Source organism: Oryzias latipes, chromosome 21 (genome assembly GCF_002234675.1).
Source record: "Oryzias latipes chromosome 21, ASM223467v1".
Lineage (NCBI taxonomy): Eukaryota > Metazoa > Chordata > Actinopteri > Beloniformes > Adrianichthyidae > Oryzias > Oryzias latipes.
Window position 1 is genome coordinate 2502712 of NC_019879.2, and position 26714 is coordinate 2529425.

At 43.2% G+C, this 26714-nt stretch overlaps 1 protein-coding gene across 2 annotated transcripts in view; it reads right to left on the reverse strand.

Moving 5' to 3' along the window:
- The window catches only part of tbx15 (T-box 15), a 33968-nt gene extending 9267 nt beyond the window's left edge, over positions 1-24701 (reverse strand). Inside the window, exons 1-6 of one of the 2 annotated variants that reach the window (XM_023950849.1) lie at positions 23965-24701; positions 19528-19738; positions 17805-17906; positions 10670-10841; positions 5222-5389; positions 5047-5111 (exon numbers count right to left, since the gene is read on the reverse strand). In XM_023950849.1, coding sequence (XP_023806617.1) covers positions 5047-5111; positions 5222-5389; positions 10670-10841; positions 17805-17906; positions 19528-19738; positions 23965-24151 — 905 coding nt within the window. In that variant the 5' untranslated portion in view covers positions 24152-24701. The remainder of the gene's footprint in view (positions 1-5046; positions 5112-5221; positions 5390-10669; positions 10842-17804; positions 17907-19527; positions 19739-23964) is intronic. The other variant, XM_023950850.1, reaches the window with a different exon arrangement.
- Between the last annotated feature and the right edge of the window lie 2013 nt (positions 24702-26714).

Genomic DNA, 26714 nt, shown 5'->3' on the forward strand with positions numbered 1-26714 from the left:
TTTGAGTGTCTGCAGCATAATGACACACAATGAAGTGCAGGGGGAGTCATTACCATTCCTCAAACTTTTATGGGAAACCGTCACCTCTGGAAAATACTGCATGTGCTACTTTCTTTTGCTTTGCTTTGTTTTATTTTTGTGTCATGTTTTCTACAGTCTCTGAAACTATTTTCTTTTAAATTCCAAGAAAAAGGTGAAAGAAAGGATGAGGATTCATATCTTACTGTACTTCTGCTCTTTCCTGCTTTAAACAAAAAGGAAAGATATCATTCCAGAATGCTGTCATTCACCAAGAGTGTACCCACAACCAATATTTTCCAGCAAATTTAGAAAAGGAGCATCTTTTCTATTAGACCTGAATCATAATGGTATTATTTAAGCCTGAATGCAAAGAGATTGTTTGAGAGCTGAGCTTTGGAGCCTAAATTCTCACATTGTTCTACTTGACAAGGAGCAAACTGAGGAAAGGAACCTGTACGTGAGGATAAATTCATTTTCCCCTCCTCTCCTGACAAGCATCTCATGCTCTTTTACTCCTTCATCTGTAACTTTTTTGCAGTGGAATTCTAATGCCAGTTCATAAATCAAACTGCCCATTGTTTGAAAAATGAAAAAATATGTCTCAAATATCTTTGTGTGATTAATGCAGACCAGATGAGGGGCTTCTTTCATGTGCTGCTGATCCAACACATCTTCTTTCTCCCCCAACAGACTGATGTATGACAATTCATAATGATGGGATGGCTCAAGTGAAGAAAGCCAGATTTGGAAAAAACAAAGCAGAAGACGCTTTTAAGACCACTCCACCATATTTGAGTCTTATGAAAAAATCAAAAGTGATCAAACAAGAAGCTCCTTGTCTGATGGGGACGCGTCCTCAGATGAACGGAAGGAAGTCCTCACATCACATGTGATATAACGTCTTTCTCTGAAGAAGACATTTAGACTTTTTACATGTGGAGGGATCAAGTCTTTTCAGAAACCTTCTGCATTGCAGATGCAACTTTTAAAAAAGTTGCCTTAATTTGGAAGCCTGTGTAAAGGACTTGGTAATTGTTGAGTTGGTTAAAAAATAAAAACCTCCTGTATGAAGTGAATCATCATCAAAGTAAGTTGCAGTCTGTGGCTTTGCATGTCCTGCTGAACTCACATAGCCCTGGCTGAAATAAACTTTTCCTTTATGTTTTTCCCAGGGTTCCTTCCTAAACATGCAATCTGTCCAAATTGTATCCAAATACGAGAGCACATCCCTGATATCGGAGATTCCTCTGAACTGAATATCTTAATTTTTTGGGATTACAAGTCAAGATTTTTATCATAGTTTGGTCAGGAGTGCGACTTATACTCAGGAGTGCAAATGTGTGATTTTTTAGAACGTAAATAGGCTTACAGTATCCTTCCCTGTATTCTTGAGGGGTTAGGGACGAGAGACACCCGCGACTACCCAGAAAACCACCACCACCACCATACCCTGTGGCCGAAGAATGTCCGTCACCGATCCTTACTCATCAAAAACTCTTTAGAAACATTTCAGATACTTTTTGGAACATTTCTTGAAAACATTGGAATACTTCTCAACATAAAGAGTTTTTTCTATTCAGAGCAATAGACTGTAACGTAGAGCTACTGACAGCAACACAGAAAAAATGGACAAGCATGGAATCTGATCGTTCGCCTCCTAAACTTTATGATATTTTTCCTATTTGCATTGAGACATCATTATTTTTGTTTTCATTTTTTTGACTAACGCAGGACAGCAAGTCTTTAAACAGGATCACAGAGAGACAGAAAACCGCTGAAAGCATCGTCATTCAGCTTCAGCTCCTCCTGTGCACAGTTAAAGATCGTCATAAAAAACATGGAGACGCGATTACGATGCTTTTGTCGAAAATAAATGAACCTGATCTCTCAACGTCATCCGTGTCTTTCATGCAATGTAAATGAGATCTAAAGTCAATGCTAGCATGACGCTAAAATTGGCAGTAGCTCCTCCCACACATGTCAAAAACGTCTAGGTTATGAACACATCGTTGAACAAGCATTGAACATCAAATTTGACGTGTGAATTGCGTTCAGTGTGAACGCAGAATTACAGAGAAACTGGCAGATATGTTTTGTACTTTTTTCCCAAAAGTGCGACTTATACTATGGAGCGACTTATACTCCAGCAAATATTGTTCATGCGCTGGAAGGTCCTCCTCTATAGCCCGTAGAGAATGTTTACAAAACAAGAGCGTCACCTACGAACTCATCTGAGCATGAATCACTTTCCAGTTTTGAAACTGTCCATTATAAAGCGCCTATATCATGCAAAAAATCCTCTTTTTGAGCTTTTTAAGTGTTTTACAAAGTTAAATCCTTATGTAAACAACCACGACGCTGTATTTTGATCTATTCACTATATACTAACCCCTCCCAATCCACCAAGACGAATGGGTTTCTTACATTGTGACGTAGACCAGTGAGAACCGCCCCTTCGAGGAGGAATCTGCACTGCCGGCATCGCACCCCAGGCCCATCGCCCCACACTCCCACTTTGTCTGTGAAGCTAGCGGCTCCTTGTAGATGCACAATATGAACATCCATCTTTGCAAAAGTTTGATGTTGTTTGTTTAGTGTGCCAAAGGTAGAATATGCTCATGTATATGGATATAGTTTACTCTGAAAGGCTTAGGAAAAGCAGGATATAGACCCTTTAAATGAGTATTGGCACACAATGGGAGTGCATGGGTGTATGTTCTAATGTGCGGCTGGGTAGCTCGGTTGGTATCCAGGTAATTCAGGGTTCGATTCCCGGAGGGGAATCAACAATGGTACTGGGGGCAGTTACCATATCAATGGCGAGCAATTAACATCACCCAGTGAGGGCCTTTGGGCAAGACCCTTAACACTACTGCCTACCAGCATGAATGCGCGTGAATGATACTGGTGATGGTCAGAGGGACCATAGGCACGAAATGGCAGCCACACCTCTACCATCACCTAATATGAATGAGGAGTGAATGAAGAGTAGACACAATGGAAGCACTTTGAGTGTCTGGAAAAGCCCAGATAAATCCAATCCATTGTTATTATTATTTCATGTTTGCCATCGTTCTTCTTATTATATATCATGTGCTGGAGATGATGACATCTGTCATGTAAAGTAAAGCAACATTTTGTCACTTTATACCATTTCTTAAAGCAAATCATTTTACAGACCCAATTTCAATTAACCTAATCAGTTTCTTCTAAATACTGTTTCTAAGGAAATGTATTTACTTTTTCCATCATTTGTCTTCCCTGTTGGAAGACAAATGCTGGAGACCTGCAGCTGGGACATACTTGGATATGAGCTAAAAAATGTGAAATTTGAGTTTAAGAACGTTTTAGTCTTCTGTTTCAAAGGATTGTAAGGTGCAACATTGGTTTGAGGCCACATTTTTGAGGCGCAGCCAGTTTGATTTGGGGATGGAACTCGGCTTTGTGTAGCACATGTCTGCCTGTGGTAAAAATGCATGATGCCCTGCCAAAAACATGCTAACAGAAACTTTTGGGGGGAACAAAACATAACCCAGCAGGAAAGTGAGACACTAGGCCCACAGCTGAAAGAGCCTAAAGTTCAAGAGTGACGCATGCCCCCCACCCCTCCAGACAGTGTTAATAACCAACTTAGTGCTTTGACTTGTAACTCTAAAGATGTCTAGACGTCCTGCTAAAATGTTCTTACACAAAACATTGTTCCACCTGCACTTTATGGCCTTTGAGCTCCAAGCAGATCTTAAATATGTGTTGAAATGTGGATGTTTTTATGAGGCTGAATGTTAAAGAAAATAGTTAGGAAGGGGCACATAACCAAATTATTAGCTTCCACAAAATGTAAACACAGTCTCCACTTAGTAACTTTGGAAAATGAAAGAACATAAATAGTATAAAGATGCAGTATTGTACTGTTCACGTTAAAGAAACAGCTGGTCACTGTCTCCTGTGCCAGTGCTCACCAACACGTCATTAAAAATCAGACCGTTTTTTTTTTTACCAGAAGGTCTGGAAATGAGTTGGAGGCCATTTGGCCGATGCAGAGCTGTTTGTCCAAAGATGTTTATTCATTTCCAACCCACTGGGGAGTAAAGGAGCAGCTTTTCGGCTGGACTCCTAGAAGGCAAATTAAAGGTAAAAGTCCACTGACGAGCTCCCCCAAGTGTGGATTTTATAGCACATGTTACAGTGCGCTATATTCAGACCACTATTTCCATATAGAAGGTCACAGTGAGGAAAGAAATCGGCAGGAGACTGCAGCTGTTGGTCCTGGAAAAAAAACATAAAGACTCCAAGTTTTGCCTTGACGCCCTTGAATTGGAGATTTGACGTTACATTGGGAGAGGATTCAATAATATTGATTTGTCTTTAAGATCTTTGTAGATGTATTTCCGCTGTGTCAGCTGAGGTAGACCTTCGTCAACCTCATGGCAGCAGCTAGAGCTCTACCAGCTCAAATTTGACATTTGGACTTTTCAGCCTTTACGTTAATAACAGTGATTCTATGCAGAGGAGTACATGCGCTGAACTGAATTGCTATGGAGACGGTAAAAAGAGGGCTTCTTGTTAGAGGACAAATGTCAACGCAGATCATTTCAGGAGTAGCATTTGATAAAAAGCGGGCAAAACCATTTCAATGGCTGCTAATCTTATTCCTGGGAGATGAGTGAAGACAATTGACTATAGATTTAACAATAACTTTATTTATATTTACATAATTATACATTCCTTCTCTAGATCTTGTTTTTTCTGTAGATTTGATGGATTGTCTGCTGTGTTTACTTCACACCTGCATTCCACTCCTGATTAGCGCAGCTGCTTCGTGTTAGCATGAAGCCCTTCGGTACGTTTTCTTCTTGGTCCGAGGCGTGCGTGGATCAGTGCTCAGATTCTGCCTGATGGCTGCCTGACACAGAGGCTCCTATCAAATCTTTAAATCGTTTTTTTCCCCTTAAACTGCTGCTTTGGTTTGCAGGAACATCCCGGTTTGCCCGTAAGTTCAGAACCTTCTTGAGTTATGTTATGTACCTGTTTCTGCCTGAGTCCCGGAATCCTTTGGCAAACGGGTTCCGGTCGATCTTTAGTCTTGTAATCTGACGGGTAAAGAAGAAAAGAAATTTAGAAAAACTAACTGGGGAGTTGGGCTGCGATGCTTTTTAAAAAAACTCATTTGGTTCCTGGAAGTGCAAAGGCGGCTGCTTGCCTGCTGGTTCTGGTAGGCAGTGACGGTGGTGAAGACCGTCTCCGGGAAGCTGAAGGTCTTAACTCCTTCTCCGCTCGGCACCGGCTTGTTTGGAGACAGTTCGCTGCTGAAGTCCTTCCTGATGACGTGGACCCGAGGCTGGTACTTGTGCATGGAGTGCAGGATGATCTGTGAGTGGAGATGGTCTGTTAGCATGGATCTGGACAAGAGGCTTGTCGGGTTTAAGGAGCCGCAGCTCCACAGTGTGATAAATGGAAGCCCTTGAAGGTCAAGAACTACATCAAAGGTGAAGGTTCCTGCAAACTGAAATCATAAGAGCTTGAACACCTTTTTTTTTCCCCTCTTTTGAGGAGAAAGCAGTGACGCTGCCTGAAGGATTAGTTCACAGCAGAGCAGAGGCGTCAGTTGGTGTCGGCCCCAGCCTCGCCTCGGGGCCTCCGTCTGCTCTTGATTAATCTGAGAGTGAGAAAACCTCCCCAGAGCCAAACACCCCCCCCCCCCAACCCTACCCACATTTAGTTACAGCAGAGGGGGTCATTTCAAACCGGAGCTGCAGGGAAGAAAACACCTCTGCATATCAAAAACACGGCACTCAGTGCAACTCAAACCTCACACGGAAAAGAGGCAAATTAGGACTCAGGCGCTGAAGGGGGCTTTAATCTGCACTCCTTTCAAAAAGGCATGCACATTTATTCCGCTCAGGTTTTTCGTGGTGTGCCTTTCTGCTCTGTCCAGAATTCAGCTGTCAATCAATCTGACACACACAGAGGCTGCTCTTCAGTGACCTGCACATTTTATGGTTTTGTGAAACTTCTTTTCCCCTTTTTTAAAGAGAGAGTGGTCCTAAAACATCTCAAAGTGATCACAGATATAGCATTTCTGTCTAGGGAGAATCTGTGGCCGCAAAGCTGCTGAACTCTGAAGTGTTGGACGGACTGAATATCTCCTGTTGATGTGTGGCTTCAGAATGAGAGGATGAAGTCCTCCTCAGTCTGAGATGATGTCAAACGTTTTCCCTGAGCTGAGACCAAACAAGCAGTGGATCAGCGCCGACTGTGGCTCCAAAACCAGAGAAAAGGATCAAACTGCGTGTGAATCTGAAGCCTCTTTGTAGACTTAAACATTCATCATTAAAACAACTTAGTCTTTTAAGGAGACCACATTTTTTAAGAAGTTTTTTTTTTTTTTTTTAGGAAAAGAAGAGTAAAGATGTTTTCATCTATATGTTTGCTGAAACTGCTAAAGGGTTGAAGTTTTCCTCTCAGAAATGACATTTCAGACCTTTTGAAAATCCCAGGAAGGAGGACGCGGTTCAGACAAACAACTTGGAGGATTACGGTTCCATAAAAAGTTTAGCTACAAACGGCTTTCTTTGCATGTCGACCATAAAAGCTGCATTGCTGGGAAAAAGAGAGAATACCTGTGGTTCAGTCAAACAATAACATTTCTTAAAGGATAAAGATATTTTGGTCTGATCCATTTCCCTAAAAACCAACCCGTTGATATTTTGACTCTGTTCTTTCTGCCCTCTTAGCTCTACTGTTACAGGATTGCTTTCGGCACTTCTAGATGTCATCACAAACTAAAGGAGACATTGTTTATGCGCTGAATGAGACATTAAAAAGCCGTGTTTTCTTTTTCCCAGACTCCGCTTCTTCTGTCACGTCTGATGATTCACGACATTCACTTCATGCTTTCTGTTTCTAATGAGACGTTTTATGACCCGGCCAGTCCGGAGGAGCAGGGGAAGAGAAGAGCTCCCTCTAAAGAAGAATCCGGATGCAACAAACCGGCGTGCTCCTCAGACGTTTGTTGCACATCGCAGCGTCTCAAAGGGGTTTCTTTTCTAGTCATTTGGACACCTCCAGTGGAGACGCAGGTTTGAGCCTCAAGGGACAAATACACAATCTGTTATTAAGTGATGATTCACTTGAAAAAAAGGAATTTTCCAATTTCAATAAAGGGGAGTCCAGTATGCTTTTTTTGTGTGGCAGAGGACACCAAAACATCCGGCAGATCCTTTCACACCACAGTTGCTTGTGGTTGAAGGAGTAAAAAGGGCAAATAGCCATAACTTCAGGGACAAGAGCCAGTAATAGTCACCTATAGAGTAGCTTTACCTGTGTTACCATGCACAGTGTCTCCACTTGTATCACACGTACATTGGGGAACATTGCAAAAAGTCAACATCTGCATTTTATGTTCAAATGTTTTCCTAAAGTAACATGGATGTTCGTGGATGATTCTCTAAATCCAGGGATGTCTCCGTCCAAATGAACCTGCTTTTCTCCGTCTGGCCTGGCTGACCTGTAGCAGCACAGCGACTGACCTTCACTGAGTAAAATTTGACCATTGAACGGGGAGAAAAGAGGGAAGACGGCCTTGGTACGTTTCCTTCTATTTGAAAACATCAATCTCTCCTGTGTAGTGGACTAAACGTTACCTAACAAAGAGTTTTGCTTTTTTTTGGAACAGAGTGAAATATTGCTGACACGAAACTCAGTTCAAATTTGTGCAGCAGTCACTAAGAACTGATGGGTGTCAGTGAGGCAGTTGATCCCACAGCCCCAAACCCCCCCCCCCCCCCCCGTTGGGGCTGCAGAGCTCTGCAAATCAAATGATTAAGATGCAATGTTGCAAGATCTTCAAATCAAAGGTGCGGTTCCAAATCCTAAACGTATACTCTTTTATAAAGCCGCTCAGAGCGGAGAGGCTTCAACGGGTGAAGATCAGAGAGTCGGAGAACGGCTTTTCCTGCCGTCCATCAGTGCAGCTCTGAGGCATTCACACGTGATGTTTGATGTTTTGGGAAAATGGAGGTTTTACGTTCACAGCTCTCTGTTCTCTTGGGCTTCCGTTGTTCAGAGAAAAGTCAGTCCGTCGCAGCTAAAGGGAAGCGAGAAGAGCCCCCCACCCCTGTCATTTCTGCTAGTTGCCTCCGTGTAGCCTTTAGTTTTGGCTGATGAAGCAGCGGAACATGTGAGGATTTTTACCAGGATCCAGAAAGAACTGGAGGATAAATCTGCTGGACTGACAGCGGCAACAGAAAGTTTAATAAAAAGTGTTAATTTGGAGACGATGCTAAATGTTATGATGCTAAACATGATCCTGTTTTTAGGCAGTTTTTTATGATTTCATGTAAACATGAATCATCTGGGGGCAGAATCAGGTAAAAGGTGTTTGTTCTGACCGTCTGCTCCTCTTCAGGGAATCTGTCCTCGTTTTCTCTGCAGGTTTGAATCTTTGGTTCAGAATACAGGTGATGGACTGAAAGCCCTTTTCTCATGGGGGGTTTTTCAGCAGGAAAACACAAACGACTCATTTGGGATTGAAAACCAAAAATTTCCCAGATGGCGTGAAAACGGCAAAAGCAAAAGCAAAGATGGATTAGAAATCAATACAGGAGATCCTTTGAAAAAAAATGTTTTTATCTGATGTTTTCATGATGCTGTGACTTCTTCTCCGTTTGAATGTAACGTAATACTGTATAACACTTTTTTAATTAACAGCAATAGTTTTTTACCTTGTTAAATAATGGTTGGTAGATTTTTATTTATCTACAGTCAACTTCTCCGGTGAGTCAGAAAGGAGATTTTGGTCGCTGTGGTTGTGATTTCAAACTTGGGGCGTCAAACCACAGGCAGCCAAATCTGTTTTTACCAAAAATGTTTTGCAGAGTGCGGTCTAGTATTTCAGTGAATCGGATTTTTCTAAATGGATTCAAATGAACCGATATCGACTATGAATCGTATCAGAAACTCCTAGCAATCTATCAAGAACACTAAGGAGTGGCATCATTTTGAGCTTTAGCCTCATAGAGGAGGGGTGAACCAAATCCAGGCCTCGAGGGCCAGTTCCAACCATCCTGCCATTGAAGCTCCTTATTGGTTTAACACACCTGATCCAGGTCAACAGCAGATAGATGGTGCCATAGAGTTATGTGGAAAGCAAAGACATGACTCCAAGCGAACACAGAACCAGCCAAGCACCAATTGTGTGGCTCTAAAATCCTGCAGGAATTCATCCGCATCCTCACTACTTAGCTTCTGTGCTCAGTTAAAGCATAATTAGACTCGACAGTTAACATTTTATTGGTGGGTGTGTCTGTCCGTGAACACCCCCGGTCTCTGCCAACCTTCAGTTCTGCAGAGTCGATCCAGTCATGAAGAAGTGGCGGAGCGTGCATCTGTTCTTTCCAGCTGTCTCTGCTGAAAGGCAACAGCTGACTGCATCGCCATGGCACTGCACACACAACAGCCACTTCCTCTGAGGCTGCTACCCAACGCGTTTGTGCGTCCTTTACTCTGTTTTTTCTCTTTCCAGATGATCCAGTGGTGTCTCTGCTTCTGTCTCTGTGTTTTAAGTATGCAGTCAAATGTTAGTCCACGATGCATCCAACCAAGATGGACGTCAGTGACGGAGACAGAACAGTTAGCCAGATGTAAGACAGCCATGACTCCACCTCCATGTGAAAGAAAGAGCCGCTTCTCAGAAACTGGAAGAAGCGCAAGTCAGTCAAACGTTGGGAAAGTTCTTCTCCGTGTGAGAGCTGAAGCGCTTCTCAACCACCAACAGTCAGACGAATAGCGGGGTTAGTTTCCTCCTCAGATTAGTGCTCCTTTCAGCTGAGCTAGCCCTCAAACCGTTCCACCAGCCGGGTGGTTTGGTCCACTCTCACAAGTGCAGTGTGAAAGGGAACCGATGCAAATGACCATGTGAACGACTGCACCTCACCTTTACAAGGTCACTTTGGTGAAATGTGGCAGGAAATAGCCGACCTCTGGTTTTTACGTTGGTCACAGAAATGTGACACAGCATGAACATATTTGTTCTGTTTCTTTCTTTTTAATCTGTTTGGAATTTTCTGCAGATGTTTTGTTCAGCAGCTGTCAGACAGAAAGGTGGGGATTCTCTGTTCGGTCACAGAAAAAGGTCAGTGTTTGCAGTTTGAAAGGATTTGACAAAAGTGTTTGTGTAAAAAAAAAAAGTACTAAATCAATATTGTTTATTATTATTAACATTATTATTATTGTTGTTGTTGTTGTTAACTTGAGGTGCAAATGTTAACACCATAGGAAACAGGAGACAAGGAAAATATTATATTGAATTTCAATATCAGTAGAACACAAATTACACATTTAAAAACGAAGTTATTGAAAATTATTATGATTAATAATAGTTATCAGAATTTTTGCCATCTGATGGCTTCACCATGAAATAACTTTGTGGCAGCTTCCTATCTGTCAGTTTGTAAGAACTTCAGTTCTTAAAAGGTGAAACATTAACAATAATTGTCTTTTTGGTATTTTTGACAGAGACATTAAAGCGTTGCTCTCGTTTTAATCCCCCCTGCTTCATTAAGATGCAGAAGAACACAACATTTTCATTTTTAATATCTCCATTTGGCAAAGCAACAGCAAAGAACAGGGAGTAGGGAGTGTTTCTTACGTGTCCCTGGTCGTCCAGCTCGTTGTTGGTGAGCTTGAGCTTGTCAAAGCTGACCACCTGCCTCATCCACGTGTCTCCTGAGGCCAGAGAGTCCGGGTGGATGTAGACCCGCGGGGGCACGGGGGAGTCCGCGTTTCCCGCCACCATCCACTTGGAGCTGTGGTACACATACCTGCAAGGAAGGAATGGAGAGAGCTTTCAGATTCAAACAGGAAACACAGACTTCATCTTGCATGAACGCTCGATGAACCGACTTTCATCGTTCGTTTGCCCTTGAATATAAACAGCTGATCTTGTTTTTCTCTCCTGAAAAATCAGGCGGAGCTCTTCCATTCTCTCATCACCTCACTGCTTCCAAAACCTGCGGGGGGTTCTTACAGCATCCCACTGGGATTCCAACCCTTCTTTTTTTTTTTTTTCAGGCTCCTCCAAAACAAACTCTAAGTGTGGAGCCGGGTTGCCACAGCAACAGCCGCGAAAGCTCCTCTGCTGTTTCTGCGTTGTGCAAGACATTTTGAACAAGTGTGAACTAAAACCTTCCATATGCAGTCGCAGGCCCTGCTGCATTCTTTCAATTAAGAAAAGCCATAATATTTGATGAGGTTTAAGTACAATGGGGCGTCCCGCCCATTCAACAGCAGGGGGGGGGGGGAGAAAGAATGCAAGGAAGAGAGGGACAGAAACCAATGTGGAGCCTCCTTAAATTTAACTCGCAAGAAAGAGCAGAAAATGTTTTTTTTTTTTTTGAAGGAATGAATCAAAGAGCGGGCGGGCTCAGATAAAAAGAGAGAAATGGAGTGAGATGAAGTCAAAGGACAAACGAGTGAAAAAAGAAGAGTGGTGCTGGTCGTGAAGGACAGCGATTGTGCAGCACAGCTGTTTGCCTTTAGTTCTGGCCCTGCGCTCGCTCCAAAGTGTTTTATCTGCAGCTTCTCTGCCAAAGTCATCAGTCAGCGCTGAAACACGGACAGAACCCTCATTTGTTACTGCCGGCGGGCCTTCAGCCTCCTCGTACACACCGTTTATGAAAAATAGCCCAGTGAGGGAACGCTGGCGAGCACGCCGTCGGGCCACCACTGTGGGGGCTGAGAGTTCTGGAGGGAAAAGATGTGGCATGAGGTGGATTTTCAGCTGTTTTATGAAGCTTGTTCAAAGAACTTTAGATTTCCTGATATTTTCTGAATCACAGTCAAAAAGTCCTTTGATTTTCTGTCATCTTGTTACTGTCAGCATTTTAGATGGAAGTTTCACTTTTAAAGGCCATAAAAATGCGTATCTGAAAAATGTTTCCTATCATCCACGTTTAGAAATTTAGTTCAAAAACCTTTTGTTTGCATGAAGTTCATAATTTGTTTTTAATATTTTGAAATGAGTGACATAGAAAAAAAAATCATCACCTGTCACTTTATAGATTTAAAGGAGGCTCTTTGAACAAACTGATCAAATCCTCCTTCATCCTATAGTTTGCATTTTCAAACAGGTGACAGTAAATGATCCGTCAGGATTCATGAGTTTTTATTATTTCACACTGGCATTTGAACAGCCTAAAGACAATTGGTTTTGGATTAGGCCACAGCTGGATTTAATGGGGAATTTGAAGGATTATAACAACCCAAACCAAAACAATTCCATGAATCCATGAAGTTGGATGTCTATCCTCTGAATTCCTTGAGGTGGTTGGTTTCTCCGGGAAATCTGCCTTGAGGATCAGAAGGAGGAGGTTTGATCTGAGCAGATCTCTCCGGCCTAAAGATTTCCGTGAATCTGTCGCCTGTTTCCCAGAGTGCAAAGAAAGTGCTGCAGGAGGCGTCTGGAACAAAATGATAAAAGCTGCATTTTCTAAGCTGAAGCTGGCCTGCTTAGGAAGGAACGACGCACGTCCTTCACACCAGTTTAGCGTTCCACATAAATCTGTCAAGTCTTCTTTAATATTTTGAAGGTCTTGATTTCTCAGCACCCTGTTTTTAGACTTTGCTCAACTGCAGGTGAACTCCCGCTTTTCTGACACGCTCATTGAAGCGTCTGGAGCTTTTGGGCTGCTATTTCAGCCAGTGGCTAATAAAGTCGAGCCTCGTCACAGTTCTGAGAACAGACTCCTGACCCTTTTCAGAGAAAGCTGGAGAGAGGCGCTCCGGTCCGTGCGGGAGGTCAGAGCCGCTTCGCCGCCGCCGGACGCCCGTCTGACCCGCCACTCATCTGCAGGCCTTCCTCCTCTCATCATTTTGTAATAGCTAAAGCCTAGTGAGCTCTCAACCCTCAAGGAGCATCATTCAAAGCCAAAAAATATATCAGGATTAATGAAAAAGTGGATTTAATGACATCAAATGTTGTTTTTTATTGTTTTATTTGAACTCTTCCACCAAATCAAACAGCCAAGTTGCAACAAAGATCCAAACTCCAGACACTTGAAACCGATTCTGACGAAACACCCTCAGATTTCCTGCCGTGTGTTTATCTTCAGTTCGTCTCGACAGCTGATGCCGTCTTTCCCCACTTTCACCGGCTCAGCCTCACAAGGATCCAAAGGACCAGAGTCAGCTTTTGTCTGCAAACCTCTGAGAAACTGAGGCGTCTCCAGACCAGCCTGGTATTTTTTCCTAAAGATCTTTCCACAAACAGTGAACTTTTTCTTTTTTAATATATTTTACTTCCACTTTTTTGTGGATTTTAGGATCAGATCATAAAAAACTTTCATTTAGTATTCTTATGACTGGAGACAGTTGACTTTACCCGCTTCAAGGCCACTGGACGTATGATCCGCACACAACTTGGGTCTGCCTTTGGGATTAGAACCAGCGACATTTTCAGGCTCAAACTCCACTTTGAGACTTTCTTTGGCAGCAGGAGGACAGTGGAGTAGAAACGTGAAATTATGGAGAAAAGTGTCACATCAAGGCCACGCACACCTCCACACACATGCACAGCAACGCAGAACGCCAGGCGTTTCTTGTAATTTCCTGTTTGGATTGTTCTGCATGGCGTAGGCGGCAATGTTCTCAGAAACGCCGAAACTTTAGTCCCAAACAGGACTGGAAATCTGATTAGTGCCCCGCTTTGATCTTCCATAAATCTGCCATCTGGCAGCAGCATGATCAATAAAGGCTGGACTTTATGTGACACTCTTACTGGACAGATGGGGGCAGGCGGGGGGGGGGGGGGGGGGGGGGGGGGGCTTTCTGGTTTCTCGGCCAGCACCGAACCCATGCAGCTGACAAAACCCTGCAGAAATGCACGCACAAATTCAAACCTCATTGTTTTAGTGCAGAACGCCGCGCACAGACCCAACGCACATGAACTTCATTAATAGAGACGCGCACGTGAAGCACAAAGCAAAAGCAGCCTGAGAGGTGCTGGCGGTGTGTGTGTGTGTGTGGGTGTGTGTGTGTGTGTGTGTGTGTGTGTGCGTCCTCCCATGTTTCTATAGGTGCTCCTGCTGGCTGACAGGTTGAGCGCTTCTCTGAATTCCCACCTTAAGCCCTAACTACTAAAAAAAAGGCCTAGTGCCCTCAATTTTAAAAGCAATTCGGACGCCACGCTCACTACTTGTTTTTTTTTTTTAAGCGGCAGATATGACGTCATCGATTTCACAAAGTTAAAATCAAATTGATATGAACATTTTGCGATGATTATTTATGAGTCCACTGTCTTCTGAAGATAAAAACGCTGATGGTTTCTTTTAAAAAAAATGCATTTTTTGTTCTGACGCAATGCATTGTGGTCTATTTTCCCCAATCTAGCGAGCATCGATGCACACTGGTTTTTCGCAGAGACTTCTGGGAAATTTCCAGGGCACTGGATTTTGGAATTGTAGATTCGGACAGCGCTAGAAAATGGCGAACACAAAATTTAGTGCATAATATTCGGACACAACCATAGTTTTTTAGTAGTTGGGGGTTAGGGTGGAAATTCAGACACAGTGTCTGAATTCCCACCCTAACCCCCAACTACTAAAAAACTGTAAAGTGCTGGATTTAAAAGCAATTCGGAAACCATGCTCACTACTTTTTTTTTTTCAGCGGCGGATATGACGTCATAGATTTCACAAAGTTAAAATCCAATTAATAATTGATAATAAGATTTAAAAAAAACGCTGATGGTTTATTTAAAAAATATACACTTTTTTGGCAAAAATTGTTCCGACGCAATGCATTGTGGTCTATTTTCTCCAATCTAATGAGGATCCATGCACACTGGTTTTTCGCAGAGATTTCTGGGAAATTTCCAGGGCTCTGGATTTGGTTCCGGTGGCAAACGCACTACATGGTAGTGCAGGAATTCGGACCCAACCTAAGGATCAGATTAGATCGGATTCCTGTGAGGTCCTCAGATCAGGTTTGTGCTCGCTGCTGGATTGACGTTATCCTGACAGGTCTGCAACGTGACTCACGATGAGTGTGTTCGCCGTCACCACACAGTTCATCCGGTACACCTGTTCACTTGTTTACGAGCTTTTACTCAGCCAATGGCGTTACAGAGGATGGAGGTGGTCACCTACACCTGCATTTGTTCAAGCAGAGCATCAGTTAACACTTTTAATATCACTAATGTGATGTTTTATGAGAATCCTGTAAAAAAATCTGAATGTCTGCAGAGACTCAGCAGACCATCATCACATAATCACACATCATAACAAAATGTATTTTAGCATTGCAACTAAACATGTAAGAATTCAAAGATACGCATTTGGCCTTTTCCCTCCTAAGAAAAGAGATTTGTACTAAAATCTAAACATATTTTAAAACAGGTGGAGATCACAAAAAAACTTCTCTGCAACTATTTCCCTTTTTTTTCCAGCATTCATGAAAGTGTCATTGGGGTGATGTTTGGATCATAGATGTTTTTTTGCAGATGCATATGATCAGCAGAAACTTGAATTATGTCCCTTTGTGCCATGTGTTTGGCAGAGCAGAGACATGAAATACTTTAGGAGCAACTCAAGCAGCAAACTGAGTGAAGTCCACACAAAGAAATGTGTTTAATGGAGGGATCCACATATTTAATGAGCGTGGTTCCACAGACAGTCTTTGCAAGTCAGCTCACATAAAGACTGTGTTTCCAGACTGCAGAGACGGAGCGGGACGGACGGCTTCCAGCTCCGTTAGCAAAGCCCTGCGTGCGGTAGAGTCCCCAGTGAGGGAGAAAATCCTATTTCATTTTACAAGATCTCCTAGCCTGTAGGAATCCTCCACCACGTCTTGGTTGACTGGAGCGGCAGACACTGAGGCAAAAAGACTGGAAAACGTTTCCAACAGGGACGTAAAGAAAGGCTGCAGGAGGTCAGATCACAACTGACTGTTTTTCATTCTACAGCAGCTCATGTTGTTCCCATTTAGGCAGCGTTAAATAAATCTGACCTGTGTGTTAAATTGCTTTTACGCCCCCCCCCAAATATATGTAAATTTATATGTTAAGGCTGCACGATGTGAGGAAAACTTGTGATTTGAGATATTACTGATCAATATTGCGATGTCAATATAACTTGAGAGACATGAACAAATAGCAAAACGACCAGAATCTTCATTTCCATTTCACTGCAACAGTTTAGTTTGAATAAGAGTCAACATAATTTAAATGATACTCCGAATGACCCTCGTCTACAGGAGAGAATCTAAAATAAAAGGGCTCCATCTGATTGGTCAAATGCAGAACAGGATTTATTTGATTGGTTAAATACATCAAGCTGCCATAAAATTCTTTTAGCAAATTTAAGATGACAATTTATTGCAATTCTCACCGTCTCTTGCATTGCACAGCTTAATATTGAGATAACGATACATTTTCGATTTATTGTGGAGGCTTTTTATAAATGTTTACATATATATATATATGTATAAAAATTGGTTTGTAAAGGAAAAATGTGAATCGGTGTAAATTGATTTGATGAGTTCTAAGGGTTAACGTTGAAATGCCTTTGTGTTTCTGCTCTGAAGCCGAACATCAACATCTGGATGTTCCAAACTGAGAGAATCCAAAACAGAAACTCGTTTTCATCGTCACTAAAGGTTTCGGCTGAAGCATTCCACAGGTTTCTTTTTTGTTTCTCACAACTTCCAAACAGTGAATAATAATCTAATTTTAACTCATTACAGCCTGAATGGCAGAAATGTGACAGTTTATGCAAAATATTTAAGTTTGTCAAATAATTGTTTGGATTTAGAAAACACCTAACATTTGAAAAATATTTACATTTTATTTAATTAGTAAAATGTTTTCCTTTTTAATTCTAAATCATGGTGAAATATCCTTTTAAATGCATTTACATGTCCTGAATCTTTAGAAACAGGAGAGGAGGGAAAGTCTCCAGACTTACTCCTTCTTCCGTTAAAACAAATTGTACAAAATATTCAAATGTCTTTAGAAAACAGCATTCAAGTTTTAGGAGATATGTAAAAGATCATGTTTATGCACCTGAATGCATCAGAAAAACATCATCTGTTTGCCTCAGAAGAAGCGTCAGAACGTGCAGGCGCTCATCCTCCTCTCTCATTGTCCATAAAGTCAACCTTAAAACTGTGAACGGGTGGCAGCAGAGCCGTCCTGCCCTGCTTTCTACCCCGTCACAGCCTTCAGACACGGACGCAGCTCTGCTCTGACTCTGCAGCAGCGGGATGATGAATACATTTCAATCTTCTTTCTCTGGCTCAGACCGGGGGAGACTCGCAGAGAGCCAGGAAATCAGTCATATAGCTTCTCCAGAAAGATCCATCATAAATGAGCCGTCCTCCAGCACATGCACTCTTTGTCACATCCCTGATCCAAATGATGGGAGAGCATGCTTTCTCTGCTTTACAGCTTACAGAAAGAAACAAAAAAAAAACTTCCTGGACTGAGACAATACCTTGGATTAATCTAAATCCTGTTATGAACGACTGCAGCATGATAAATGGTCTTTAGATGAGGCAGAAAGTCCCCAAACTGAGCATGTGCAGCGTTCAGAGCAGCAGGGTGCACGTCTGCTTGTGCACACAGAGCCAGCTGCATGCTGGAGAAAAAGCCCGGCTGTTTCCAGCTGCAGATGTGTTTCTCCTCTGCAGATTTGCATGCTCAGAGAGGAAATCACCCTCATATCTCAAGCAGAACACGCATTTAAGAGCTTTAAGTCCTTCGGTTCTCGCTGCGTAAAATGTCACAATACCTGTATCTCTTGTTGTCCACGGGAACGATGTCCATGGCGATGTAGTACTGCTGATGCGGGTCGAGACCTGCGATCTTTACCCGCATGGCTGGAAACATCCTCCTGAGAAAAGAGGAACATTTTGGTTCAGATCATGAACTTCATCTTATTTCAATCAAAGAAATGATGGGAAAACACCAAATTACAACAATAACAGATTTAGAGATTTGAAAATAAATAAATAACTCTGCATCGTTCTCACTGCAAAGAAATGTCTGCTTTTAATAGATGAAATGCAACAAAATACTCCTGTAAACTCTTGACAAATCATCACTATTATTGGTGGAAATAGTTTAACAAACTTTAAAAAACAAGAATCAATGAGAAATTCTCGTGAGCCTCCAGATGTTTTTTTTATGTCAAACTTTTAATTTTTTGATAGGTTTTATTGCAAAAAAGCTCTTTTACTTTTATCAGAGCCTCATCACGTGATGCTGGAAAAACGCTCAAATATTCCCAAAGTTAGAACAGTTCTCCTTCCTAAAACCTTCTAGAAACGTTTCCCTTTACAGTTCAGAGGTTATTATTCTTTAACCCCTTCAATCTGAAATTCTCAGCCGGTTGTCCACTGACTAAAATCTCCCAAACTGTCCGGCCTCCGCTCCGGTGGAGGCACATTTCCGCCCTGCTCTCCGTTTGCACATCAAACGCCACATTTCCCCTTCTTCATTTAAAGCTCATAAATCGTCTTTTCCTAATGAGAAAAGAGGCCTGTGCTCTGCGCACAGCCCTGCATGCGCTGGATTTATGGCCTTGTTATGAGCACGCCGTGAAATGCGCGCGGCCACATCCGCGTGCCCCGGCCGTTCCCTGTCTGCCCGCGCGCGCTCGCATTGTGGCTCCATTTACAAGCTGTTGATCAATTTAAGGCCTGTCCATAAAAGCGGGAAACGAGCAGCGACCTTCAGGGTTTTAGGAAGCGGCGTGAGGGGGCGGAGCTTACAGACGAAGGCTCAGAGGGAAGTGATATTTCTAACGGTTTGAGTCCACCTGTGAACTTTTTCGGTGTCTTTAACGTTACTGGCGAAATGCAGGCCTGGAAACGAATCTGCCTGAGGATTCAACGGTTTGTGTTCTACAGTAAAGTAAAATAAAAAATTATATATATATATATATATATATATATATATATATATATATATATATATATATATATATATATATATATATATATATATATATATATTGGCAAATGCAGAACCCCTGTAATGTGATTGATGTTTAAATTAAAAGCTTTCAATATAAAAATAAAATAAAATAAATTAACTTCAGATTTTTATTATATTTAAAGGTAAATATATTTTTGCTCCTTTGGTTGACGGACAAACCCAAATGGCCTTAAAGTCGTGAACTGGTGTCTTTTCTCTGATCCCGCTGATCCTTCAGCGTCGAAATTCAACAGTTTCACTAAACTGGCGCGAGCTTCGGGTTAGGCTGCAGCTGCAGGCCCATCAGGAGGACCAACGGGCGCCCCGACAGGAGGACGCGCGCGGGTTTGAGCCCCCATCCTAATGAACGTCTTTGGAAATCCGCATTTTAGGAATGTAATGTAAAACAAAAAAATCTAAGAAAGCCGAGCTGCGCTAAATGAAGGCGCAAACTGTTGAAAGGTGTTGGTGGCGCACAGGCCGTCTGCGCCATGGCGCCTCCGTCCCGCCGCCTGAGGAGGGACAGCTCTGCCTACCTGCCCGCTTTGGTGATGATCATCTCCGTGCCGATGTCGTGGAAGCGCTTCCACAGATCCGCGCACTGCAGCTCCACCTGGATCTCCTCCATGGAGAAAGGCGGAGAGGCGTCACAGGGGCCGGGGACCAGATCGGCGGGTGAGCCGAAGGAGCACGACGTCCTCTCGGCGAGACCCTCTCCGTCCGAGCCCGGACTCGCCTCCGAGTCTGCTGGGAAGAGAAGGAGCGCGGTGAGCAGCGGACTTCATCTGACGCAGGAAACTTGGCGCAGTGGAGCTCAGCGGTTTCTGCCTGACTCCACATCACCTGCAGCTGCCTGGGAAGCGGTCGAGCTTGGACCATCGTGAAGCTCTGAGCTGATGCCAAAAGCAGGAGAGATGCTGCGTAAAAACCTCTGAAAGCCGAGCAAACGTCTTCAAATTGAAACTGGGCCTTGGGAGGAATTCCTCATGGGAAACATTCAGCTAATGACAATTTCCATCAAGGGTTCCTTCTGTCCCAAATGGAATCTACTGAGCATTTACAACCATCAAAAGGACGCGATGTCAGAGAGAATAAAACCTCAATCCATCGGGAACAAATTCAAACCAAACGGGAGTTTCCATCCATGACGCAGATCTTCTTTAGTTCAGGATAGCTAAGCTGGAACAAAGACGGAGCAATCCGCCTGATGCTGCAGCCAATCAAAGGAGAAGCAGCATCTCAGCTCAGAAGCGCGCCTCCATCAGAGCCAAATCTTCCGCGCGACACTGATGCACCACAAATGTTCAGCAGAAAAAGCTGAAATTTAAAAAAAGACGCACCATGGTTTTTATGCCTAATGCCCCCCAGCCCGGAAAAAGACACAAAATGTTTTCTAATGATGGGAATAGTGTGAGCGAACAAACAAGGATGGGATCAGACGGAAGTTTTCAAACATCAGAAGAAAATTATCAGGCTTTGTGTTTGTTAGAATCTCTTTTCTGTAAAAAAAAAAAAAAAAAATATATATATATATATATATATATATATATATATATATATATATATATATATATATATATATATATATGTTGAATTAAAACAAATATTTTTATGTTGTCAAACTCAAATTCGTATTAAATGAATGAAATATTTCCTTTTTGTATTGATTTCAGTGACTCTCAGAAAAAAGCTTTCCTCTTTTTCTATTTAATCTCCTTTGAATTTAGACTGAAGATGAGTTCCACTCAGATGTTCTGCGTCATAAAGCGGCTCGAGCGCTTAGACCAGGGGTCGGGAACCTATGGCTCGCGAGCCATATATGGCTCTTTTGATGGTCACATGTGGCTCGCAGACAAATCTTTAATTATACTTTTTTTTATCATTAGTCCAGTCCTTCTCGGGCGCCATGCGATGCCAGAGGCGCGCAGTAGTAGCGGTGCTTGGAGAAAAAATCTGCGCCAGCGCTATAAGTTTACAATTATCTATAATTTCACAGAGTTTGTACCAACTGGAAACCTGTGAATTGCCGTGCCTAAAAGTGCGCGCTCCCGTCTCTGAGAAAGAGCGCGCAGTTGCGGGGACGGGATGTGTGAGGAAGAAAGCAGGGGGGGGAGGGGGGGGCTGAGGTGTTGTGGGGACAGGCAGCAGGTGAATCGCGCAGGGATTGTAAAAACGTAAAACCCGCTGCCCGTCACTCACTGCGGCGTGTGAGTGTGTGTTTGGCTCCATGACTGCATGTGATCAGTCTTTGTCACATCTACAGAACATTCAGACCTACGATCACGTTTAAAGTCTCAACGCCTGAACGAAGCAGAAACTCACCACGTATCAACAAGACTAGACGATCAGCAAAACTACCACGAGGAATACTCATCATTTATTAGCAATAGCATAACAATGTTATTAAAAAGAATCCACAGACTTATTGTACTTTAAAAATGTTGAAATTACATCAAATGCACACATTCATTTGTATATTTAGTTTTAAACATATTGTCGCGGACTGAGTTGGATGGCTGTTGGGCCGCGTTAAAAGTTCTGGAGTTCATTGACCGCATCAAGCAGAGATCTGATTGGCTCTCAGTTCTGTCGCTCAGCCTGTTGTTAGGTAGTTTGGACCAATGGGGTTCAGCTATGGGCCGAATAAGGAAAATGGGAGGGGCTGGAGCGGGAGCAGGGGAATATAAAGTTGGGAGAAGCGCTCTCGTCTCATGTCGACAGGAGATATTCAGGAGTTGCTGAATTAATTGTACGGCGTTTGTTGTGGTCTACAGTAACCAGAATAAAGAACCTTAAAAGAGGTTAAGTATCCGTGCCTCAGTGTGGGAAAGGGACGCTACATTATTGTATGGCTCTTTCGAAATTACATTTAAAAATATGTGGCGTTTATGGCTCTCTTGGCCAAAAAGGTTCCCGACCCCTGGCTTAGACTGATGGATGGGACGCGCGCGCACACACGCACACTGCACCTTTCCATCAAGAAATCCTCATTATGTGTTTGTTTATATTGTGTATCCCTTTGTGTTTTTGTGTCTTTTTTCCATTTGTATTAGTTTAGTTAAACCTAAATTGAACTTGATCAACGGTTGTTTTTTAAGGATTTGATGTTTTGGCGCTTTTTCCTTCATCTGCAGCCTTTGAGCATTTCGGTTTATTTGTTCTTTTTTTTGAAAACACACAAAACTGCACAAACCTTGTGAATCCTAAGACAAAAATCCCTTTTTCTGCAGTCCCTCAGAGTTTCAGGCTGTTTGAAAACGGACAGGAAAGTAGAAAAAAAGCTCGAGTCTTTTAGGAAACCGGTTTTTGCGCAAATGAAACTTCATCAAATGACCCAAGTTAGCGGTTCGGTTCTGGAGAACATCTGACATTAACGCAAACCAGGTTTCTGACGCCTGACAGTCTTTGCTAAAGTCCTGCTCTCAGACCCAGACCTCTGAAAATGTCTTTCCTGACGGGCGTTTCTGGTTCCGGTGTTAGAAACAGCAGATTTACTTGTTGGATTAACGGGTGAACATGGGAGGGGGGGGGGGGGGGGGCTTAGAGGGCCTTTCCGTCTTAGAGGCTAATAAACGTGTTATACGAGCAGCGGGGTAAAAATAAAAGCCCCTCCGTCCAGGATTCCTGTCAACCACAGACTGTTGCAGGGCGGCGGGAAAAGAGCCACAAACAGAACCTGAGGGTTCTGCAGCAGCCGGCCCGGGAGGCTGGAAGTCTTTCAATGATCATCAGCTTAAAAAAACGCATAAAATAAAACCGGCTGCATTAAAGTTTAGTGTCGGATTTAACACCGAACAGAAGATGAGTACAAACCCTCACGTTCTGGACACAAAGACAAATGAAGGACTTTGTTTTTCATGAAAACTTGGGCCGCTGCGCCCCAGAGGTCAGCCGGCGGCGGTACCGGGAGGGAGAGAGACTTCACTTCCGCCTGCCACGTCTTTTCTGAGCTCTTTTAATGCGTTAACTCCATGGCAACGGGCGCGCAAGAAGTTCTCTGAATCTTTTCTGTCCGCGTTAACAGCTTCAGAGGATGTGTTGTTGTTTTTTCTTTCATTCTGATTAAATATTGAACAGAAGCGCGCGGATTTGCGCCTCGCGCCTCAAGGACTGCGGCTCCAAAGCGGAGGCCTGTTTGCCGCTGGTGGTGATTGTCCAACGACCACGGCGCAGCACTTCCAATAAAGTTTGTTAAGACAAATAAAGTTTAAGATGTGGCTGAGAAAACCTCAGGGCCGCGACATGTTCCATGGTCATGTTCCAAAGGGAACCTCCAGGTTATATTAGAACCTGATTCCTTATTTCTTTGATTTGTTGAAATATTTTAGGTTTTTCTTCCAGCGTTTCCTGAACGTTGAGCCTCATGTTGACAAAGACTTTTTGTTTTTCTTCATCTCTGAAACGTTTCAGCCTCAATTCTGGAGACGATTGCGCGTCAAATGATCTAAATATAAATAAATACAATAAAGTGATTAGAAAAAAAAGATAGTGACCAACATCCGCCTTTATAGGATTGGAGCTTGTTTTTTTACAGATTGAAAGCGGCGAAGCGCATTTAAAGGCTCGTTTTGTCGTGATGTTCCCGTTTCCTTAGGTGAACCTCCGCGCGGCCTTGAGGCCAACCGCCCGAGCAAGAAAAAAACTTTAGGCGTCCATGTTTGAAAAATGTTTACCCTCTTCTGGAGATCCACGAGTCCCGAGTCAGAACTTGTGTGAACTTTGACTTTTTCTTGATTTATTATTTTGTCGGAATTAACGCAAACTTTATTTGGATCTTTGCGCTACGAACCAAGCCTCTCCACGCGCGTCCTGGTCAGACAGACATCAGAGCTTCAGAGGAAGCCGCGGGAGGGTTGGGATACTTTGCCTGCTGACTCGGGGCTCTGACTGAGCCCGTGTTCTGACTCGGGACTTGTGGGCTCGTGGTGCTGCGTCTAGTCTGGGCTTCCCAGCGGTGCTGCGCACTGACTGACCCGGGTCCATGTCCAGACAGTGCGCCGCGTCCTCTCCGTCCGTGGCCAGGCTCTCCATGGACAGCTCCAGCTCCTTCTCCTCCCAGCCCCGGAGCTTCCTCTTCTTGTTGGAGCCGATCAGGGCTTCTACGGAAAACGCGTGGGCTCTCGAGCTCAGAGCTGCGGCAGATCGCCTCCTCTCACTCATCTCTCTCAAATCCACCCGATGGGGGCAAGAAAAAGCCTCTCCGTTCGTCCGACGCAGCGAAGCACAGCAGTAAAAGGCGCACACGTCAGTGTTTACAGCGGGGCGCCAACTCGCCAAATGCCCAGAAATAATCCAAAGTGACTAAAAAACGAGGAGTCAAAGTTGTGTCTGTGTCATCCTGCAGGGATCGAGTCCTGACGGGGAACGCTGTGGATGCCGTCTGCCGCTTTACGCCCCGCGTCAAAGCCTCTTCTCCTTTTGCCTTTTCTGTCCCCCGAACTTGTGTCTGATTGATACTCACTTCTGGGGGAGTTTTTTTCCCCCTTTCTGTCTGGCGCGAGGGGCTGGACGTCCTTCCTTCATGTCAAAAGTGCTGTTCCAATGAGGAGTCAGAAAACAGAGCCGCATGAAGTCCTCCGTCCAATAGCAGCGGAGAGGAGATGGGAGTTCTGGAGGAGCAGCACCAAAGTGACTGCAGCGGCCTGATGGACGCGCTCCATCCGGAGGCTCGTGCACACAAAGCAGCTGCGCTCACAACAACACTTTCTGTCGATTCTGAGTCAAGTACTTCACACAAATATGAAGAGTCAACAAGTCACGCGGTGTGTTCACTGACCTGCTATAATATCTGGTCCTTTTGGTGGACTGCTGATCAGGTGGATCACGCGCCGTGGCTCCGCGCGCCTGCGCTTTGCCGTTCAGAGCTTTCAGTAGAGGTGCAGTCACTGTTAAAAAGGTAAAGGTCAAAGTTAAAGACAGCTTTGTCAGATTGAAGAGGAGCTCATCTGAGCTGTGCGCGCGCGCGCGGGGATCCACAAACGCACGAGGGCCACTGTGCCCGTCTTCATGATTCAGCCATCCATCCCTCACAGACTGATGCGTTCAGAGTCAATGGTGAAATCTCAATCTAATGTTTTTTCAAACCTATTTTGAAATAAACTGATCAACAAGCGAACGAATGTTTTTGAAGCGAAAATATCGAAACATCACAAAAAACAAATTCCACAGCTAAAAAAGAATCGGGTTGTTCTACAACCGGACCACGAGGTTAAAAAGACAAACTTTTTCTGGGTTATTTTAACTGGGGGGGGGAGGGGGGGTAAATTGACATAAAATGAAACCACTAAAACCCCCAAAATGAGGATTGCTCCAAAACGTAACGCAAAAATATATCCCAACATAAAATCCCAAGAATTAGGTTGAAGAAACAACACAAGTGTTTATAGAGTCATGATTGAATTTAATAATGATTTTCAGAAGCAAATAAAAAAAAGAAATAAACATCTCAACTGTCACGAAAATAACTTTTTCTAAAAATATTCTAAAAAATAATAATACGTGGACACTGCATCTTCTATTTTTTAACTAGGCCTACCAGCGACCTTTCTTGATAAGAAAAAACATTTTCTCATAATTAAATTTAATAATTACTTATTATTATTATTATTATCATTGTTGTGCTTGAACGTAAAAGCAGCAGAACAGCGTCTCCGATTCACCTCAACTCGTTTGCAGACGATCAGCACAGGTCGGCCTGAAAGGATGATGATGAAGATAATGATGATGATGATGAAGATCATTGGGCTGTGAGGCTGAAAAGCTTCAGGCAGTTTCAGGAGGCAGAAAGGCTCCTAAACAAAAAGGAGAAAAGCAGCCGAAAGGAGGCGGGAGAGGCGCGGCAGGACTGAGAGCGCAGAGCCACACACACACACCCACACACGCACACACACACACACACACACACACACAAACACACTCACAGCCCTTTTTCTTTCAGTGCAACTGTGAATGTTAGATAATTGCAGATGTGTAAAACGCTTTATTTACTTAATGGAAATCTCATTAGTTTAATGCTAAAAATCCTTCCACCATTGTTTTCCTGTTTCTCTTTCTTTATTCTAGTATATTCCACCGGTTTTTGCCGCTTATCTCTTTCGACAATTGTTCAACTATTTTAACCATTCAACTATTTAAATGTTCAACTCTTTCAGCTTTTTCCAGCTGTGACTTTTGGTCCTTTAAATCTATGAACTTTTCCAGATATTCCAGGATTTTTGCCTCCATTGAAAAACATGGAGAATCCTTGGTGCAGAAACTCGCTGGTTCGATACCCGGCTTTTCACAAACATCTTTTTGGGTTTTTATGCTGTTTTCACTTTACTTATGGTCAACTTTGATCATTCCTTTATTTATTTAGATATTTTTTACCAATTATTACCCTTGAAGGTTTCTTTTTTTATCCATTAATTAATACACAATTGAACCCTGCATTTTCTTCTGGAAATGCAGATAGGCTTTTTTATTTTGTTATATATATTTTTTAATTTTCCACGAACGAGAGGCCTCTTTTTCGGACGGTGCGCGTGTCTGTCCCTCCTCTCAGATCCGCATCGTTAGTGTGTGACATGCGCAGAAGGTTTCACAGCATTTAGCCTGCATAAAGCAGCAGCAGCTCCTCAGTCAGACCCCACACAAACTGCCCTTCGAGGGGCAGCAGAACCCCGACGGTCCGCGCTGCTGCTTTTTAACCTCTCTCATCTGACAGTCTGTTTTTTTTTTTAAT